Source organism: Pleurodeles waltl, chromosome 5, assembly GCF_031143425.1.
Source record: "Pleurodeles waltl isolate 20211129_DDA chromosome 5, aPleWal1.hap1.20221129, whole genome shotgun sequence".
Taxonomy (NCBI): domain Eukaryota; kingdom Metazoa; phylum Chordata; class Amphibia; order Caudata; family Salamandridae; genus Pleurodeles; species Pleurodeles waltl.
The window spans coordinates 1,355,552,099-1,355,574,062 of NC_090444.1; the positions used below are offsets into that span (position 1 = coordinate 1,355,552,099).

The 21,964-nt window shown below is 42.6% G+C and overlaps 1 protein-coding gene across 3 annotated transcripts in view; it reads left to right on the plus strand.

Annotated features, from left to right (window-relative positions):
- Positions 1 to 21,964, plus strand: part of IBTK (inhibitor of Bruton tyrosine kinase) — a 487,897-nt gene that overhangs the window by 81,756 nt on the left and 384,177 nt on the right. For 2 of the 3 annotated variants that reach the window (XM_069235618.1, XM_069235619.1), the window contains exons 4-7: positions 2,972 to 3,676; positions 7,022 to 7,118; positions 7,205 to 7,329; positions 16,416 to 16,526. In XM_069235618.1, the coding sequence (XP_069091719.1) occupies positions 3,353 to 3,676; positions 7,022 to 7,118; positions 7,205 to 7,329; positions 16,416 to 16,526 (657 nt within the window). In that variant the 5' untranslated portion in view covers positions 2,972 to 3,352. The remainder of the gene's footprint in view (positions 1 to 2,971; positions 3,677 to 7,021; positions 7,119 to 7,204; positions 7,330 to 16,415; positions 16,527 to 21,964) is intronic. The other variant, XM_069235620.1, reaches the window with a different exon arrangement.

The window sequence follows — 21,964 nt, forward strand, 5'->3', positions numbered from 1 at the left end:
GTCTACTTCTGCTATACATATGGTACTATTGGCTGCCCAAGGCTGCCTGATGATACTAGCTAATGTCTTACCGGGGTACTCTCCCTCGCCAAAAGACCATGCTTTTGCATGTTTCCCTAGCTAATGAATTTATTTTTTCGTTATTTCATTGTATTCTGATAGTTGAGCCTCCTTCCTGAGATGTGCTCAGCTCCTTTTCAGTGATCTCTCTCTTAATTAAAGACCACCCTTTGGCGTATCTTGATGTGTCTGACTCTTCCAGTGTGTGTCCAACCCAGCTCACAGGAATGCAGCAATTCAGGGATTCATCTAACTCCTCATAATCCTCCAGATCAGAACACAGAATCTTCCATGTATTGTACCATTCACAGGCATACATACACCCAGCACATGCACACTATGCACATGCTAACCTGATGTAGTCCAAGGGTGAGTTAAGCGCACAGCAGTTGCACTTTACATGAGTGAGCTGGTAGAACTCACTACAGTGACGGGTAAAGAGGCCTATTCACTTTTATTGATAACTACACACTTTGCTGCCACGTCACACTCATGCTCCTTAACGCCTGGAAAAGACAGTAGTCTTTCATCACTAGGACAGTAGCGCTTTGGGCTCCCCTACCTCACCAACAAGATCACAGTCTGTTTATTTTTATTTTTTTAAACAAAGTTAGCTAACTCTACTCTAAAACTCTGTTAAATGGAGTGATTAATTTGTATTCACTGGTTTCCTGATGTAGCCCAAGTTTGAGAAGAACACAAATTGAGGCTAACCCAGACAGTGCACAGGGCCTAAAATATACAACCCTACAACTACAAGAGACACTTATTTCAACTAGCATTTACAAATGCTTCAGGTTTAACATTTATTGAGTCTACCTATAAAACAAAGGTACCATCAAACACGTAAGTGTCCTGATTTTTGTAATGTTTGCTAAGCATGTACATAACATGTTTACGTGTTCTGGTGCTCCTCTTCTCGTGGCATGCTTGATGTTCATGTGATAATTATTTACATTGCTGCTTTGCCGCCATCATACCATGGATGCCCTTAATATTCCAGGAATTACCCCATTAGGCCATGGTCAGCATTATGCCAGATTGATGAGTCATGCTGTTCATGCTCATAGTATTATACCCAAATTACCATTATTGTATAAGTGCCAACATTTATACCCGGAAGGGGCACCATTGTGCCTCGAATGCACATTACATGTCAAGAATTACCATCGTTATACCAGGGCTAGCATTTTGCCTTTTGCTCACTCTCGCAGACATGCTCACACAGCAGTGAGATGTACATGAGCAACCACAAACACACACCATTCGCATAATTTTTTTTTTCTTTAATAAACTTGCCTTCATCTAGGCTGTCTTTCTGACCCCTGAGGCCTGCTAGTATCCCCGCTTCTGCTTTGGGGTGCCGCAGCAGTCCAACCTTGGTTCCTAGAATTCTCAAACGTCAACAGACTTTGTAATGCTGGACTTCTGCTGTGGGAGGCTGCTGGTGGCTTGTAGGTTGCCACCCGGCACTCCAGAATGATGGTAGGAGCTTATTGTTCCTCTCAGAAGATGGTGTTGAAAGGACTGCTGTGCCTCTTGGGGGCAGTGGAAAATGTTGGTGTACATCTGTGGGGTAGAGAGCGGGCTGATAGATTTGACATGCCCCTCTGGGATAGGAACACGCATACTTTTTTTTTTTTTCTGCGTTTTTTTTTTTTTTGATGGCTGGGAATATGTGTGTCGTGGGCAGTCACAGTGGGTGCCGAAATGCATAATTTTTTGGCTAAGCTTGCCATTTCCCATCTGGCTTTCTGGTTGTCCTTTTACTTTTGCAGCTAATAGTTTTCTTCTTTTAATGGTAAGACAGACATTGTTAACTGTCAACCTAAAAATCCTTGAGGCATTTCTACCTGCAATGGGAATTCGGTTTTATGGCTCTGTTCTCTTCCTTCTGGAAGCATATTGCTGCTTTCTTACTTTACTGATTTTAGCCCCATCACTTTCACTTTTGTGCAATAGAATGTCGACATGTCTGTTCAATTCTTCAGTTAGTGTGTATGAACAGTCTGATTCTAAAGTAATGTGCACTCGGTAAGTACAATCAATAGTAGTTTAGTTTCATTCATATCATATTATGAGTATATCCAAACACAAGTGTCCAGTGAAGATGCTATTCAGATTTTAAAAATGTATTTTTATTTTCCAAAATTAAAACATTCCATTGAACACATTTTTATTCACCATGGGTCTTTTTTGCAAACACAGCCGACATGTTTCGTCCCCTTTAGGGTCTTTCTCAAGGCTGTAAATAACCATACAAAATATAGCTATATAATAAAAGACATATGAAAACTATTTAAACCATACATGATTTGGTAAATGAACTAAGCCTCTGAATCAGATGTTCTGCTTATTCATATTGTGCCGCAGTACATATATTAACTTAGTTTTGTGTTTCAAATTTGAAAAAATAAGAAGAGTAAAGTGAAATTCATAACATTTTTAAAATCCGAATGGCATCTTAAAAGAATGCTTGTTGTTTTGGATATACTGATGATACGGATTAAGCTAAACTATTATTGATTGGACGTACTGAGCGCTCATATTAGGATTTGCTTGAAAAGTGGTCACATGATGACCAAAGTGGGGACTTGGAAGCAGCAGACCCCATAATGATTACATCAGTATTGGGCTCTTAATATGGAGTAAGGTTATAACTTTGAGTGTGGGTATATGTGAACATTAGCTGCTATTGTAAATAGTTTGAAGCATGAACAGGCTTCTTCAAAGCTATTTTGCTTCTTTCTTAGATCGTTGCAAGTTTGTTGGGTGTGCGCCTTGTACCGGCGTAATAGATAAGTGGCAAATTGGCTGTGTTACAAACATACATGCTTCAGTTATATTTGCTCAATGCTCTTTGCATCTTGGTGGTTATTTTTTAATCTCTCTCATTTTCTTTTCTTTACAGATGTCCCAAGCAATCATGGAGGTTTAAAATTAGGACAGTTTGGTGGGGGGTGGAGGAGGAGGTCTCCCCACCCCCATCACTTTTTTTGCCAGCTCCTAGAAATATAATTTTTGATAAACCTGGAATGGTAATACATTATATTTTTTTAAAAACTGAACTGTACACCTTAAAGATTTATATGTATATATTTAATATTTGAATCAATCACTACGTGCCAAATCTAAGAATTGCAAGCTGATAAATGTTGCTGCTATGGGAGGCAGTACTTGTTAACTGAGGTTCCTACTCAGTAGCTCCGTTACCTGGGTAATCCATGTAGAGGATGCTGTGTCCCGCTGGCTTAATTTCTTGAGTTGTACGGGGTGTGAAGGTCTTTTGAGGATGGGCTCGTTGGGGCCAGAGTGCACTCCAAAGTGCCGTTCCCTTCAGCATGCTACAGATATTATTTCTGTTGTGACCAGAGGAAGTGAAAGTCAGATAAAGGCCTTTCTGGCTACATTTTGCTGGAATGCTACCACACTGAAGGATAACTTTGGTCGAAATGTCTTCCATATTTGTGCTTCCTGTGGTAAGAAAGTTGTGCTGGACTGGCTGTTGGAAATCAAAGGATCAGATCCTCATGTGAAAGACAAAGAATCTGGATGGACGCCCATGCATAGAAGTATCTTCTATGGACACATTGACTGCGCCATGTCACTCTTAAAGGTAATTTGTTTTTGTTTTCCATGTGTCTTGATTCATACCTCCAATATATCTTTCTGTGTTAATTCACAAACAAAGAATCTAAATTACTTGTTGTTCCGTAAGTAGCTCTTTCAGGCCTCAGACAACCTAATGTACTTTTCAAACTAAGGAGCTCCCAGACACATTAATTTAAAATAATGGTATTGCATTGGTCTGGCGATCATAGCCATGTCACTTATATCATGTTAACTATTTGATCTAAGTTATCTTGATAGTTTTACATTTCCTAATCCACTAATATTTTGGTATATCAGACTAGATCTAAAAATGTATAACATGAGATGTGGTTTTATTCTTACCTCTACTACTACTACTACTACTACTACTAATACTTAATAATTCTATGATTTACCATCTTGTTTATTCCAGCTGTAAGAGGTATAACAATTGAAGTTGTAATTCTTCTGGCCCAGTTTTATATTGGTCAGAAGCTCTTGGCATACTTTTATTCCGAAGGTTTATTTATCTTCAAGGAGTAGTTGTCAATTTAGTAGTATGTTATGTAGGGTTCTGCAATAAAATGCATGCCTCTTCCATGACTGATGAACTGCTGCATGGCAGGCATCCGAATCCCCAAAGGGGTGCTTCACAAAACTATGAAGCGAGGTCTGAACAGCTGTATACATCTCCTTTAAAGTGATGTGGTTTCAGTGGCCTTGCCTATGGGTAGAATGAGTTGATCTACGTTCAGAAATGAGATTCATTGTCTTTGGCACCTACCAGCAAAGGGTAGTGCATGGCACAGTTCACAAGGATATTGATTGGAGTCTCCTTCAATCGTTGCTGCACCTGTGAATCGTATGTCTATCTATTTTTATATACAGATCTATTTATATTGAGTAAAATAGTACCACTGTACTCTTTTTACCTTGTCTTAATGTATATACCTTATTTGTAGCATGTATGGCTGTAGATGCACCTGCACTTCATATTCTTGCCATCTAATGTCTGTCTCAGACATGTGTAACTTGTTTGTTTTTTCCCAAAGACGTCTTTTGAGTCACGTCGTCCTGCGACTCCTGCCTGGAGTTAGGTTCCTTCAGGTCCTGGGGGCTGCGGGTGCAGTGTGTTTTCCAGGCGTCGGGTTCCTTGAAGCAGGCATTTGCGGTCAGGGGGAGCCTTTGGATTTCCTCTGCAGTCGTCGCTGTGGGGGCTCAGGGGAGTCAACTCTGGCTACTCACGGGCTCGCAGTCGCCGGGGAGTCCTCCCTGTAGTGTTAGTTTTCCGCAGGTCGAGCCGGGGGTGTCGGGTGCAGAGTGGAAAGTCTCACGCTTCCGGCGGAAAACGTGTGGTCTTTACAAGTTACTTCTTTGTTTAAAAAAAGTTGCAGTTTCTTGAACAGGGCTGCTGTTCTCAGGAGCTTCTTGGTCCTTTAGATGCAGGGTAGTCCTCTGAGGCTTCAGAGGTCGCTGGACCCTGTTGGATGCGTCGCTGTTGCAGTTTTCTTCGAAGTAGGGAGACAGGCCGGTGGGGCTGGGGCCAAATCAGTTGTCGTCTCCGTCTTCACTGCATGGCTTCAGGTCAGCAGTCCTTCTTCTTCTTTAGGTTGCAGGAATCTCTCTTTCTTGGTTCTGGGAGCCCCTAAATACTCAATTTAGGGGTGTGTTTAGGTCTGGGAGGGCAGTAGCCAATGGCTACTGGCCCTGAGGGTGGCTACACCCTCTTTGTGCCTCCTCCCTGTGGGGAGGGGGGCAAGTCCCTAATCCTATTGGGGGAATCCTCCATCTGCAAGATGGAGGATTTCTAAAAGTAAGAGTCACCTCAGCTCAGGACACCTTAGGGGCTGTCCTGTCTGGGGAGTGACTCATTGTTTTTCTCATTATCTCCTCCAGCCTTTCTGCCAAAAGTGGGGGCAGTGTCCGGAGGGGCGGGCATCTCCACTAGCTGGGATGCCCTGTGGCGCTGTAACAAAGGGGGTGAGCCTTTGAGGCTCACCGCCAGGTGTTACAGTGCCTGCAGGGGGGAGGTGAGAAGCACCTCCACCCAGTACAGGCTTTGTTCCTGGCCACCGAGTGACAAAGGCACTCTCCACATGTGGCCAGCAACATGTCTGGTGTGTGGCAGGCTGGCAAAAACTAGTCTGCCCACACTGGAAGTCAGGTATGTTTTCAGGGGGCATCTCTAAGATGCCCTCTGGGTGTATTTTTACAATAAAGTGCACACTGGCATCAGTGTGCATTTATTGTGCTGAGACGTTTGATACCAAACTTCACAGTTTTCAGTGTAGCCATTATGGTGCTGTGGAGTTTGTGTTTGACAGACTCCCAGACCATATACTCTTATGGCTAACCTGCACTTACAATGTCTTAGGTTTTGTTTAGACACTGTAGGGGCATAGTGCTCATGCACCTATGCCCTCACCTGTGGTATAGTGCACCCTGCCTTAGGGCTTTAAGGCCTGCTAGAGGGGTGACTTACCTATGCCACAGGCAGTGTGAGGTACGCATGGCACCCTGAGGGGAGTTCCATGTCGACTTAGTCATTTTCTCCCCACCAGCACACACAAGCTGGCAAGCAGTGTGTATGTGCTGAGTGAGGGGTCCCTAGGGTGGCATAAGACATGCTGCAGCCCTTGGAGACCTTCCCTGGCATCAGGGCCATTGGTGCCAGGGTTGTGCCAATTGTGGAGACAAAGGTACAGTTTAGGGAAAGAACACTGGTGCTGGGGCCTGGTTAGCACGGTCCCAGCACACTTTCAAATCATAACTTGGCATCAGCAAAGGCAAAAAGTCAGGGGGTAACCATGCCAAGGAGGCATTTCCTTACACATATCATCTCAAGATGGGTACTACTTTGCATCAAAGTGTGTTAGGCTTTGGCAGAGAAGAAAACCCCTGAGGGCTTGTGTGCTCACTCCACAGAGCAACTGCTGCTTCCACAGCGTTAGCACACTAAGTTCCTGCCCAGGACATCTGCCAGGCAGCCACATGGGCATCCCTGCACACGTTCACAAAACATTACTGTCTGGACAGTCAGGTCCACAGTAACGGCTACTTTGATTGTTCGGTCCTGCAGGACTTTTTAGTATAATCTTGGCTCACAGCCCACCACAGAGGATAGTATTGCTTGGGTATCTATTCTAAGGTAAGTAATCTGCAACTGGAAGTCTCTATTAGATGAACGAGTTACTTATCTTTTGTAACGATTTGTTTTAAATATGCTTTTCTTCTGCCACGCAGCATTGCTAAACCAGCAATTTAACTGTAAACCTCCCTGGGGTTCCCAGTACATTGCCTGTTTGGAAGCGAACAATAACGTGTACCTAACAAATGTAGATCATATCCAACTCTTATCAATTTTTTTCAGAATGGTGGAAATCTTTGTGTTCATGATAAAGAAGGTTTATCGCCCTTGGACTTGGTAATGAAGGACAGACCGACCCACATAACCTTTAATAGCAGTGGTAAGAGAAGAAAATGTACACATTTATCTTGTACAAAAGGCATTGATATTTTTAGATTAACAGCATAATCACAATGCTTCTTGTAGATCTCACTGAGCTATATACTTGGGGAAACAACATCAACTTCACCCTTGGTCATGGTGGACACCAAAGCAAACATCACCCAGAATTGGTGGATCTCTTTTCACGGACAGGAGTGTATATAAAACAGGTATTTAAAATTCTGGGTATTAGATAGGTACATGTTAATAATGGCTGTTTTGCAATAAAATGGTTTTAGAAAACAAAGTTCAAGTTGTCTAAGAATCCTGAAGTGGATGACACCTTTTATTGTATGCAATGTTATTTGCCCCCTACCCCCCAATTTAATTTGAATACTCTTATCTGTTGTGCAATATAAAAAGGCTCAAGGCGAGCCATAGAAAAAATAATCCTAGTTCCTCCTTCTGAACATCTGCCACAACTCTTCGCCTACCCGTTTAGCCATGTAAAGTCAGTTAAGGCATGTTTCATGCATTCCCTCAGTCACCAAATAACTCATCCTTACTCATTCAGTCTCTTAATACCCACCGAATTCTCACCCACCCAATGCCATCCCCCGAAATTCACACAGACTACTCATCTAAAAACCCAAACTGATCCATAAGCTCGTGTATCCACCCATGCACACAGTTAACTAAGTCACTCACCAAAACATGCTACATTCTCAGTGTCATCCACTTAACCTATTCGTTCATCACTCACTTATTTAACTCAGCCGTTGAGTTTATTTAACCACCCACTGATGTTGTCTAATTCTGTCTAACCCACTGTGTTCACCTAACATGAGCAGCCTGAGCTGGACACACCCACACTTTCTATTCACTCAACCACCCATGGTCTGAACTGTCCCACTTGTCACACTCACCTAGACTTACCCATTCATTCAGCTGTCCCACTCATCCAGCTCTAGTCGTATATTTGCCGTCGTACTCAATTCACTATGCAATTCTTCAACACCACCCAGCTTGTCTAACACCTCCTTCCTTCATGCTGTCACCTAACCCTCAACTTTCAACACCACTTAAAGTAAATCACCTGCTTACACAACACACACATCCACTCATTTAGCTAATCCATTAAGGCCACTTACTCACTCACTTATCTCCCTTACTCACCAACATCACTCCTACTCAGCTGCCAGCAGAGCCCATAATGACCATTTGGTTTACTTAGACACTCGCCCTCCCAATTCACTTAGCAAACGTTTCATCCGTGAACTCCATCCAGCTCAACCATCCATCCACTTTACCCGTTTGTCCAAATATCCACCCAATTTATCCACTCCCTACCTCCAACGCAGAACGTCTACCAACCTTACCACTCAATCCAGCAGCCTCTCACATCACTCCCTCACTCAGATACTCAACACCGTCACCAGGCTATTCAGCTCAATATGCTTACCCTCCGTCACCTGCCTCACTCGCTACACTCGCCCACATGCTCAGAACTCACCCATGTGGTCAAAACTCACTGACCAGACAACTCTATTTAGACACCCATTTTTTTACCTAGTCATCCGTTAAGAGTTCTATTTTTTTAATACTCTCCTGGTGTTCACGAAAGCGCAATAGTGATCAATCTATGATACTACGATAAGGTTTCAGAAAGTATTCTAAATTTGTTCCTCCTCTGTGGGGAGAAGAAGCCTTTTTATACAGATGTTTCTTTATTAAAACTGTCTCTGTGCTACGTTCGTGAGAGGGAGCACTTCTAGGCTTGTCCTGGAACACGGTGCACTGTGACTGAGATGCAGCCCTTTTGACTCTGACCCCTACCCTGCAAGGGACAATAACCTACCTACAAGCGCACCATACTGGCTCCCAGGCTTTTTGGCATATCTTACCCAGGAGTCTGGGATGGCCTATTCAGTTTGATCCGACAGAGCATACTCCCACTATGCTCTCAATACAGTACATAGTAACAGATAGGAGTGCACCATCACAGTAACATTAGCATGGTTGAAGTGTTAAGACTACTGTAATAAATGTTTGAAAAGACATTTTCATATCTTTCGTGTGTCTTGCCTTAAGTGTACAAAGTGACAATGAAAGGGCAGATCTGTTTCCACAATTCCTTGGGAATGTGAGTAGTCTTGATTGAGGTTGCAGATACCATCTGGTACCCTGTTAAGTTTATAAGTGCAGATGAGGCACTGTGACCTAGATAGGAATTGTCAGTATTTCCTGATGGTGTAGACGGACTAAGTCCCTGTATCTTGAAGTTTGTTGACCTGATACAGTCGTACGTAATTTATTGTGACTGTATAACAAATACCCCAAAATGATAAAAATCCAATAAGGGGAACTAGTGAATTTTTATATGTTTTAAGTAGGAATGGTGCCAAATAGCACAAAGTACCAATAATAGTCAATGGTTGCCGAAAACGGCTACCTTGGCATAATTTTAAGCTGGACGCGATGGAGCGTGGATCAGATAGACCAACCAGGTTTGTCTTGGTGAAAGATATTGCCTTATGACTTAGCCATTTAAGTCCCAGTTCACCACTTGACTACACTCCGGAAGCCACAGGACCTAAGAGGAGTCACTTGAAAACTTACAGGGTGTCAGTCAGAGGCCAAAAGAAGGGTCCAGTCTAGTTCCGGTTGCAAATAGGCTGCTGAGTATTTCCAGGATTAGGTCGCTTTTAGCTTGATGTCTTCCAGTAGCTTGAACAGGAGGTCAGCCTTACGACCTTTAGATTCCATGTCTTTGTCCTGGGTATCCAGGAGCGTTCTGTAATTGGTGCCTACAGTTGCCATATTTATACCTTGCATGAGCTGTTTGGTGGGAATGACCCCCGGGCATGCACAACACCTAGGGACATGTTGTTTAAGGTCAGGGCCAACAAGTTTTCACTATTTACTTGAGGCTTATAGTGAGTGCTAAAGGTTTTGCCAATTTGGAAAAACAACTGTGCATTTTGGTGTAAAAAAAATCTGTCACTGAGGTCCTGGTTAGCAGGAACCTAGTGCACTTTCAGTCAAAATTTCACCAGAAATCAGGTAAAAAGTTGAGAAGGGGGGGGGTGACTGGGTCAAAGAAAGCACTTTCCTACAATGGGTTAATTTTCACCTTGGTCTAAAATTGTTATTAAGGGGTTCTGGTCACATGGCAGAGTGGTTTGTAAATAGTTCTTTATCATTTCTTTTTTTATAATAATACAGACTGCAGCAAAAAACGTCAATGGCTCAGCATCATCAGTCACATGCTCTATATTATGGCAATCATTAATAATGGGGTATAGTCTTGGAGGCATTGGATCATTGTCATTTTTATTTCCAAAATAAGAAGAGGCATTTCTTTATAACTATTGCAGCTTGATCATGTCATAGGCAAGGGTGACTGCCTACCCAAGTATCCGTTCCTGTGGGCTACGGGGTGGGGAGGGGCTGACTTTATCCCCCTCAGCCTACCTCCTCTCACCTGCAGACACTACCCTGTGTCTCAATTTCCTGAGGAGTGTCTATGTTCCCGGGGATCTTTCCACAGCCCTTGCAGGCTGAGATCCCTCTGATTCTGGTGCCGCCCCCACCTACTCTTAACATCTCTGTCCACAGTCCCCGGTCTCCTATTGCATTCTCATCTTTTCCCACCTTGTGCAATCATCTTTCCTCTGCAACAACCCACTGCACCAGGAATGGGTTGCAAGTGCAGTCCAATATATGGCAGTCCGTGCTTTCGCCAGGAGCAATCACAATAATGCAAACATATGCATTTTTGTCCCTTGTTTCCATGGATCCACCAAACCAAACATGCAGTGTTTATCTGTAAGAGTCAACCAGAGGTTTGGCACTGTCATGAGTTTCCCCACAACTGTCTTCCAGAGAACTTGTAGTTCTGCTTAGCCCCAAGTCATGTGCACTAATGTCACTGGTGCGCAATGTCAGCATGGGTGGTTTTCAGATTTTATGGGAGAGATTTTATGTAGACTGTGTGGTGTAAGGTAGACTTGGTGCAAATAATAGAACTGTGTGGTCTTAAACCTACCATTACTGTCCACCTTATGCACTTTGGACGTGCTCTCTATATCTGGCAGTGGTTCCGGACGTGCCTCATCCCATTTTTTTGGGGCTTTAAATATAGCATCAGGCGGCATCAGTTGAGATGGCTGGTGCGATGCAGGTTCTCGATATTGATCCTGTTAATGCATCCTCAATAGCTTGTTAATCCTCATCTGCGTGGCTGTAGCCTCACCATCAGGCCGAATCAGGGCTAGTATCACCAGGGGTGGTCTTTCCCTTTCAATTAGCTAAGCCAATAAGCAGCACAACCGGTCTTCTTCGGAGTGAAGATTTTGTTGATTCTCATGTCTTGTGAATCAATCTGATTGATCCCACTGTTCAGAGGCTACACCTAGTGGCTATCTAACACCTAGAACATGCAGCCCCTGCTGTATCAACTTCTTGTATGTTGCCTAGCTGCTGTTCGCAGTTCATCATTTCTCATGCCAACTGTTTCCATGTACCATAGACTCCAGTGAGACACTTTCCCCACATGTCCACTTCAGGAGCCTCCAACTCCTTTCTCTGGTGGCTGTGGTTGTTCAATTACGTTGTATAGCTAGACAGTGCTTTCCTGAGCCTTTTCCTATAGGCGTCGTCCTGCGGATCTTCAGGGTATAATCTCCACAGTGGGACGCGGTGTCCTGTTCTCCCCATGCTGTATTCCAGTAGAAGGTACCGTATCCTTCCCAACCAATATGCAATTGGCTTTATGAGTAGAAAAGAGTAATCTCTACTATTTGATGAACCGGTGTGTAGCATGAATCCATCCTCCCACTTGGGTGTGTTTCCCTCCAAATATCTGCTCAATTAAAGTTTGTCATTATCTCCATAAGTATAGCGGTCATATCGTGCTTTGTTCTCTGTTTGGGGGTATGCCTATCTGCTTGCCTCATCCAGGACAAAGCCAAAATTTCCTGTTCATATGCATGGTGTATCTAGGTAGGGGGTCAGTTTCTCCACAAAGCCAACATAAAAATCCCTGTTATCTGCATTAGGGGTGTATACATTAAGCAGGCACCGGTCACTACCATCAAGGATGCCATACAGCAGCATGTATCTACCCTTCTATGTCTGCTTTAACAAATCTCATCTAGAAGGGGACCCCTGGGACAATCCAGATCGAGAGCCCCCGTACATAGTTGGAGGAGGTCGAGCATTGTGACAGTCTCGTCCATTTTTTCTGCAACTTCTGTTCCTCTCTATCCAACAAGTGCATCTATTGGAGGAATGCTATCCATACCCCCTGCCATTGAAGGAACAATTGCACCCTGTGTTTTTATAAAAAGTGTAATGTCCCTGGACATTCCAAGTGAGCTTATTAATTGAAGTTGTCATTCTATCTCACCCACCATCCTCCAGGAATGTCCTGGCCTGTCCAGGTACAGCTCCACTCCATCTCCGAGTCCTTTCCCCACAGCCTCCCTTGTCCAGATGTTTTGTTCGGGCATAAGACTACGATTTCACTAAACCAACTAAACTTTCTCCCAACTACAGAGAAACCCCCACCCACAAGTTAAACACTTCTTGCTAGAAACTGTCTTTCCAGTTATAAATAACAGGTGTCTTAACTACTCTCCCCCACTAAAACTACATAATGTACAGTGTTTGCTTCCCTGATGGTTATTTATGTCTATAAATGTGGGTTACATCCAACTTCCTGCCACCTTATGGGAAAGTATACTGTCCCCTCCGGGCGAGAGGAAAGTGTCACCCCGGGTTCTGTACTGTGTACACTTGAACTTTAACAACCGAAAGAAAAAACAACTCTTAGTAACTCAGTAATAATACAGAAAAAACAGATCAGAAGTTTTGGTTGCAGGCATGTGGTGATGCCAACAGATCCCCCAATGTTCACAGGTAACTGGACTGCTTTGGAGGGGGCCGGCCAAGGGCACATTGCAGAAGTGTCCGTATTTGCAGGCCAGACACAAACGCAGTTCCATTATTGTCCAATTCTCATTGTGGGGTCCGGGTCTTTCGGTTCTCCTTGTCCTGATCAAAATCAGTTCTCTTTTCCACCCTGGAGTGTCAGCCACTCATACATGGGTCATTCTCATCAAGTGAGTTTGATATATTTTCCACCATTTCCGTAAGTATTTCAGTCTGTGCTGTTGCTGCTGCGACAGTCTCCATCAATGTTTTGGCCTCCTCTCTTCCTGTCTGTCAGCCTTCAGTACCCAGGATTCCATATTTACAGATCGCCAACCAAGAACAGACGGAGTGTACCCTGTCTCCCAGGTGTTCGTCAGACAGAGTCCTTCATCTCCTTCGGGTCCATGGACGGTAGTCTCCACTCATCGAGGCTAAAGGTGGGGGCGCTTCCATTGTGTACTTCTTCCTATTCCCAGGCCTCTTCAGGAGTTGTGGAAAAGTGCAATTTGTCCTTATTTAGTACTTTTAGCTTTGCAGGGAACTGGAGTATATATCTCGTATTCATAGGTTTCAACTTTTGTTTGAGGGCTGTAAAGGATTATTGGAGGCATTGGCCCTGATGTGTGTCATCCAGGTCTACGCAGGTAGCCTGCTTACCAAAGATCGGATCACTGAACTCTTTAACTTCATGCAGAATTGTATCCTGGTCTCTGTAGTTGAGGAGTTTTGCTATCAATGTTTATGGCAGTGCATCCTGGGGCGTCCTGAGGCCAAATGTTTATAAGCTATTTTCACTATGAAAAACCCAGAAAGTGCAGAGGGGTCAATCGCTGTCTTAGCCATCTTTCCAGAAACAGGTCTCCGGTCTTTCCCCCGGGAATCCTACAAAGCAGAAATTGTGGTGGCTCGAGCAACCCTCAGTGTTTTTGGCCCTCTCAGTCAGCATTCTGGCAATCTCTGTTAGCGAGCTTACAGTGGCCACAGGAGGCTGTCCTGTCCGGTTAACTGGCCTTGACATCTTGTTTATTTTTGTCTCCAATGTTGATTGCTAGGTTTCGGTTGCCACCAGGATTTGGGCACCCGTAGGGATCCCCAGCACCTGTGTTGTAAGTTCTCTCTCAAATTCTGATGGGTCCTCACCTCTTCGACCTATCCCTGTGGCAGTACATGGGTCTACTTTTGTTTTTGTGTGTCTATCCGTGCTTTATCTTTGTCCATCTTGTTAAAAAATGGCAGGGCAAAGGGAAACCAGTATTTCCCACCCTGGCAGGTAGGTAAGGTTGCACTACTAGTGAGTCCCAAGGTTTGAAAATGGGTGGGTGGGGGTAGGCCCAAGATTCACCATGTATCTGCCAGGCAGTCCCAAGTGGACCCTTCCCCCCCAGTCTGCCAGATCCTTCCAAGGCACAGTGACTTGCTTGTAGTGGGTGCGAGGAGCTTTGAAGGGAGCCGGGTTTTTCAGGCTTTCGGTTGTTGTTGCATTGACCCCCGTCGGAGCCACCCCTGTCTTATCCTGCCTCTGTTTGAAGACTTCATTATGGCTGCATGTTAATTTTCAGTACACAACTAAGTCTGTGCTATTCTTGGCTCCTGCCGTATTACTGATATCGCAGTCTCTCCGGGAGATGGGGCCTACCTGCAGCATGTCCCCGCTGTGATTTGTGGCAGTCTCCCCTACCACCTAGCTTTGTTCAGCTGGCAGCTGCCCCTCTGGGCTGCCGATGGTATGGCACTGCCAGCCTCTCACTTACTCATGCATCAGCGCCAGCAGTCCAAACGGTCTTCCCGCTTTCTGCACCAACTGGGCTCCATGTCACTCTCCTCCATCCTCCCGGGCTGCCTATGTGACTCCAATGGCTCTACAGGCACTCAGGCAGCACGGTTCAGACATTGTGCAGCTCCAGCACTCCTCTCTCCTGTCAACCACCCGGGCACCAGGATGCGCAGCTGATCTTCTCCACAGTTAAGTTTGGGTGCCACCGCATACACCATTAAAATGACACTTTGTTTCAAATTGGATGTGTTAAAACAGTTAGTTAAATACTGATCTATACTGTTCAGTTTTCTGTACCGTAAAAAAACTAAATAAAAGTTGTAGTTATGTTTTTCCTCAACAGAAATGTGGTTGAAAGAAGGGTAATAGTAAAGTCCAGGAGTATGTTTTGTTGTTGTTGTTGAAATCTAAATGGAATGTCTTGGGAAGGATATCAGATTGAGACTAGGCCTTTTATTGATTTGGATAAAATCTAAATTTGCATTTCATCCTTAAATATAAATGCAAAAATACTGTCTCTGTAACACTCGTTACAAAGTTACCCATAGGGATTTTTGCAGGTATGGTTAAGCTAGGAGCCCAATGCTTAATGTGATTTTTGAACCTTCAATAACATTTGCTATGTCTGTTTTCACTATGCAGAACATTTCAAACGTTTGACTTGACTGAAGCTCGCGATCAGTAGGTTTTGTAAGGATTCGATAAGTAATGACAATGTAAAATGTGTTTTTTTTTTTTTTTTCTTTTGTTTTTTTTTGTATATTTCTTTTAGATTTTATATAGACGTGACAAATTTACAAGTGATATAGGATAGCATAAGACTTTGAGCTTAAACTAATATTAATACATGAACATTAATGTTGTCTCCTCTCATGAACAAGATTGTTACATGTGGAATACATAGACTTCAAAAGAAGAATACATTTCTCTAGAATGGAAATACATTATGTAGCAGAATTTATTTATACATATTGATTTTTTTTCTTTGGCAAAGAAGACACATTTAAATGCAAATCTTAGCTTTAGGCGTTATATTACCTTCTGCATAGCATATAGAAACATTAGTTTTAAATAAGAATGAGTAAGTCAATCTTTCTAGAGTACCTAGTTTGCAGGTTTCCATTACCCAGTGATTGATGTCAACAGAATGTGGCCCTTTCCAATTTTGATGTATACATTTCTTTTTTTTTGCTTTTTGCATCAACCATGATCACTTTTAGGATCCAGAGTCTAACTCAAAACCCCAATGGTAACAGTCGCAGAAATGTAATTGAAGATTATTAGTTTGTGTGATGGTGTTATTATACAGTTATTTGACTTATCTTTGTGTAATACTGAGGCTGTGCACTTTCCTTTTCACACCATTGTTATGTGATTGTATAATTGTGATTTCTGTCAATCAAGAATTTGAATGTTTGCAATTTTTAAAGGGATCTTTTACTTTTAACTGATGTGATTTTTAAATATGTAGCTAGAGCTGTGTGCAGTATCTTCTGTGGTAAAACATGTTTCTAGAATGCTTATTTGTGGTATTGATAGGAATATATTGATTTCAGGCAAACCTAATTTTCTACTAATATTGATTTTTGAATTTTTATTCTGTAGGTGGTTCTCTGCAAGTTCCATTCTGTTTTTCTGTCCCAGAAAGGACAGGTTTACACTTGTGGACATGGTCAAGGTGGACGTCTTGGTCATGGAGATGAGCAAACATACTTGGTAACATTTGTTGGTTTTCATCATTGCACTATTTTATGTTAAATACTGTTGATAATTGTATGTGGTTTAAAACATCTCACAGCTATGTAACAAAATGTACAAGAGGTGATATGTCTTTCCCAAGAGTTGTGGAAGTCTTCAGTATTCAGTAGAGTAGATTATACAATAAAAAAGCCATCGCTGCCTACCAAGGTGAGATATGTACATAGACTTCCGAAATTACTATTTCTAAGGTTATGCGTTCTACTTGGCCAAGCATAATCACTATTCAAAAATCTATTCTAGCTTGATAACCTGGGGTTTGTGATGCAGAGTGGTCTCTGCCTATGTGTGATCTTTTGCCCATTGTTTTGGATGAAAAAGGTCATTCTCCTATTCTGGGTATTCTTTATTGACTGAATGTGTAGGATCCTTAATTTAGAGAATAATAATTCAAGATTATTGCAGTCTGTGTTTAGTGTAGCTCTAGGTCAGCAAATTGTCCCTAGGGGTTGCTTTGAAACTTTGGCTCAGAGAGTGATTTCTTGTCATTTGCTCAAGAAATAAAAAGAGTGCTAGCTAAATTCCAGGGAAATGATTCTGCACTGAAATTGTGCTTCCTACATGAGTCATCAATGCAGCATTAGAGGCAAAAGCAAACTGAGATGATGGATTTTCCTCATTTATGTAGTATGTGGATTTGTATAACAGTAAGCAGCTTTATTCAGGGAAATGTTTGTACTTCTGAGCTGATCCAGCATTTGAAAATGTGAGAATCTGTTAGTAAGATTATTGAAGTGAATGATTGGACCTTTGGTCTGGTGTTCTCTGATACCAGTAAGACCTTTAGAGCCTTTCAGTAATTTTATGATGCTCTCTATTCAGAATGGAGGGGCCACTATCAAGCAGCTGCTACTCAAAGAGCCTGAGTTGTCCAATCTGACTCCTAGAGCTGAAATATGTAGTTTTGAAGAATCAGCTGTTTGAAAGGAAGCAGGCCCTAAATGGGTAACAGTGAGGTAATTGTGTCATTGTTTGAGCTACTGTTGAATAAATTGATTTGGAGGGCTAACCCCTGGATTTTAGTATGCAGCACAGGTGGAGATGATAAAAAAAAAATAGGGGAGTTTACCTATCTGTTTGCGTCCTCTCGCCCTGAATGCATGCTCGACTGTGACATGAAGGTTTATACTAAGATTCTGTTCTGTAGGTTGGGTAGTGCTTCAGGGCATTAAGTTACACAGTCCAGCAGTGGTACGTGCCTGTTAAACTACTCTGCCATCCACTCGGTTGATAATGCTTAACCATGGAATCTCCCATTAGGAATGTGGTTGCTAACAAGGCTTTCGACTGTAGAAGGTTGTGCTTGAGGGAAACCCATGTATTTTAGCCTGCCTGACCAGATTATTGAACTTGTTGTTCTTTTATATAAACAGCAGAAAGTAAAAGTGGTGATATACATATTGACTTCAACAGGTATACTGGAGTTCTGATGACTAGAGGAGGGAAGGTGTCATCATTCCTTTCTTCTCTCAAATTTTAACATACTTTTCTTTAACACACTGAGCATTAAACTGTTTCATGCTGACTGCTTAATATTGTACTTTTGCCACAGTCTGTCTTTTAACAAAGCCCCTGGAGTTATATAGGAGTTTTACATGCTGTCAGGATACAAGGCCAATAAAAGTCTAAAGTGGTGCAATCAGACTCATTAAGGAGCTGGCAAATAGCTTGTTTGGCTGTCTAGGGTGAACATAACTGAGGATCTGTTTTGAGATTGGCTATGTGAACAGTTATTTTTATTTTTAGACACATCCTTTATTAAACAAGTTTAGGGCAAAGTCAGTAGTCCTGGTCTAGGCAAGGATGCAAGTTTATACAATAAAAATAAAAAACTTAAAAGTAAAAATCCCTGTGCAGAGCTGTGGGGCCATAACAGAAAAAAACAACTTATTATCCCTGTCGCTGAAGAGCACTACTTTTAAGCAGATATGTGCAAATGAACAGACAGAATTCCATCACTTTCAGTGCAAGAGAGCCAGTGTGTGAAATGGGCTGAATCGTTTGGCTATACTTTATCCTTCGGTGGGTGGAAGCTAAAAAGGAGTGCCAATTTGAGTCTAGTGGATGAAGAGGGGTGACAAAAAGCCTCTTTGTTTATGTATGTATTTATGTTTGCATATACTTTTATTTATTACGTTTTTACGGTCTGACCAAGAAAGCTTTAGTTCTCTCTCCAGCCTCATGTCTAAAATAAAAAAAATAAAAAGTCGTAATAAGAAATACATACATAGGCATTTGGGCGCTATCTCATCATCCGTTGGTTTGGTCACATTTTGTTTCCTCCCACCATAGCATGCAGCATGGGGCATTAGATCAGTCCACTTCACCTACTGGTTCTCTTCACTGTCAATGACTGTGTTTTGTATGTGTACTCTGCATCCGCCTACAGAAGAAATGAGCACCAGCCCATAAGGCAAAATCTTTCTTTTCAACAGACATCACTAATAAAGTTGCTGCTGGCACTTCTTTTCTATGTACTGCTACTGGTGTTACACTTGCTGACCCAAATGAGTGTTAATAAATACATGCCCTCTAGCGCCTGATCTCTCCCAATATGCCGTGCTCTGCGAGTACACCAGGCAGAAACGACATTCTGCTGTTAGTTGTTTCAACTGTTTATTAGGCATATAAGTGTCCCTCAATTTACTTGACAAAAGTCTGTGACAGTGAAAAATATCCTCTGCATTTTCACATTCTGCAGTGTCCCAAATCCAGCACCTGGGCGGGCAGGCTTTCAGCAGTGGAGGAGCCTCCCACACAGCTATGCTCTTCAGCCACAATGTCTACAGATACTTTGAGCTGCTTTTCAAAACTAGTTTCTTACACTTCTCAGCCTGTTTCCTTTCACTACAACAAAACCAAGCTGATTGAAAGTGCCACTGCCATCATGAGCGTGAGCGCAAGAGTTATTGGCTCTCTGCATGTATGTCTAAAAAGGATCACTACTGGGATGAAAGCTAAACTGAATCCAGAGGAGAGGTCATCACACGCTGTAACAGGAGGACGTGTGACGTAGTGTGATGGCCAACAAAAATGTTCACTTAGTTAAAATGATTGGGGAGGGAACTCAGCACACAAAGGAGGGGCACGTCACAAAATGCACCAGTAAAAATTAAGCATTTAAGACCAGCACAACAAAGGCTAGAAAGCTAGCACGCTTGACCCTAAAACCACATTGAACTCAGAGGCCTCCCACTGTGTCTGTGAACCGGGGAAGCAGCTATTCGCTCATTGAGACACACACGGCTCCGGAGTTGATTTATTATTATTATTGTATCTTTCCATTATATATGAAACTCCAGACAAATTAAACAGCAGAACCTAAGCTACTTATGTGAAACATCAGATCTAATTGTAAACAAGGTAAGCTTTTGCGGTGCAGCTCGTGATGTTTGCCCCATGACTAGTGATAGCTTTCAGTTCACTGCCATTACTTTGCATTTATCAAAAACACTACACTTTCAGCAGTTTAATTTACTTAGCTGTAACATTATCTTTGTGTTTTATACATGAGAAAATGGGGTAACTAACTTAGTTATCAGTCTCATAATTAATATTTTTCCATAGTTGTAGTATGTACTCACGGTCACTGTTAACTCATCCTGCAACCAAAAAGCCAACTGAAAGGTTTTTTTTTTTTTAGATCTTGCCTGAGAGTGCATGTGCTGTAACTTGTGAGATAATTTGTTCCTTTAAAAAAAAAAATCTAAAACGGGGTGATAGCCTGGCCATTACTTGCCATTGGTTGGCTTCATTGTCACTCTTGTGTCTGTATTTTTCATTGGCCAACACTTCTCGGTTTCACTTTGTCATTGAGTGTTTCTCCTTTCCATGGTGCATGGGGCTAGTACTGCATCCTGTCAGATGCCAGTGTTTGCAGGCGTTCTCTCCTTCCCACACTGTGGAAATAAAAGTGCTATGTTTTAAATGTATATACATTTTTTAACATTCAATTTAATTTATGTATATGTTGAAAAAGTCGACATTTTAATTTTATTAATTGTAATTAGCATTTTTCTTAAGGGATTCTAGGTCCTTGCCTCCGTTTATTTTTTATGGGAGGATGTTGCATTATCAATGATTGGCCGTGTGTGGTGCTGGACTTAATACCCCTTTATGGTTACTTTATACTCGCAAATTAGGCTCCAGTGAAAACATCTACAAATTTGAGTAGCTTTAAATAGTAAATGGTGAATAGTCCAAAGTAGAGGATTTACTCGTGCAAGTTTACCTTTGTGACTAGGCCCCTGAGTACTAGAGAAAAATGCACCCTGTCATTACAAATGTAAGTTTGGCATCTAAATACCCTGTCTAGGGTGGAAGAAACTGCACTGCAGAGGAAATAAGACATTTTTATTTCTGAAAAGTTTTACTATTGATCGGTATAATTCTATGGAATTTCTATAAAGTGTCGGAGTCAGGCCTTTCTATAGGAAGACTGAGTTTGAAATTCTACAGCGTTGGTGGCAGATCTGGTGTGACATGTCGGCGGCACCGGTCCAAATCCTTGGCTGAGGTGTGGGAACGATGTCAATCTGGGCCCCCGTTCCCACATGGAGTCTGCCTCTGTGTCCCCTTCCTGCCTCCCTGTCTTTGCTTGCGACGGAGCAGCACCTGCCCAATTCGACTAATTTTTTGAGGCCATGCGCTTCATTTTTGGGCAAGCCAACCCCTCTGGAATGCCTTCAGACCCAAAGTAATAGGTGGGTTCCCCACTGAATTGCCGTCATAGAGTCTGCCCTCAGTGCTAGTTGGGCCACCACGATCTGGTCCTGGATCCATAAGTACTCTTCTCACGTGACTGCAATCTTTCCCAGGGCCTGTTCCAGTGACGTTCTCCCAGGTTAGGTTCTGCACACTGGCACACTGTCACTGACTCTGCACGTGTCGGAGTAGAATACTTAGTTGTAAACAGACCTCATCATGCATCTGCATTGCCTTTATGTAGCTCTGCCCTGTCACTTCCAGAAGTAGGATGTGGTCGCTGCAGAGTCTAAAGGCACCACCTAATCATGTATTGAAAAGTTTCCACATCCTGACTGTAGACTCGGGGAATTTAAGAGCTGAGCAAATTGGTGATTAGAGTATCTACCAGAAAAAGTGTTACTGAAGATAAGTAACTTGTTCGCCACTTTGCTTGCTGCAGTTTTCGATTTGGAGGATTTGTGACTTATGTGTCTGTAAACTTTAGGCTGAGGTTTATTTTCAGAGGTTTTTAAAAAAGAAATTCTTAAAACATGCTTTAACGCAAATGTTAGCTCACTTTTACTTTCTGAGGCCCTGACAAATGCTAACCTATTATTGAAAGCCAGATAATGTACCACTGCAAAAGTTTGGATTGTGGGTGTCTCTTTGCACATGTATGTGAGCGTGGTAAGCAGCAATCGTGGTTTTTT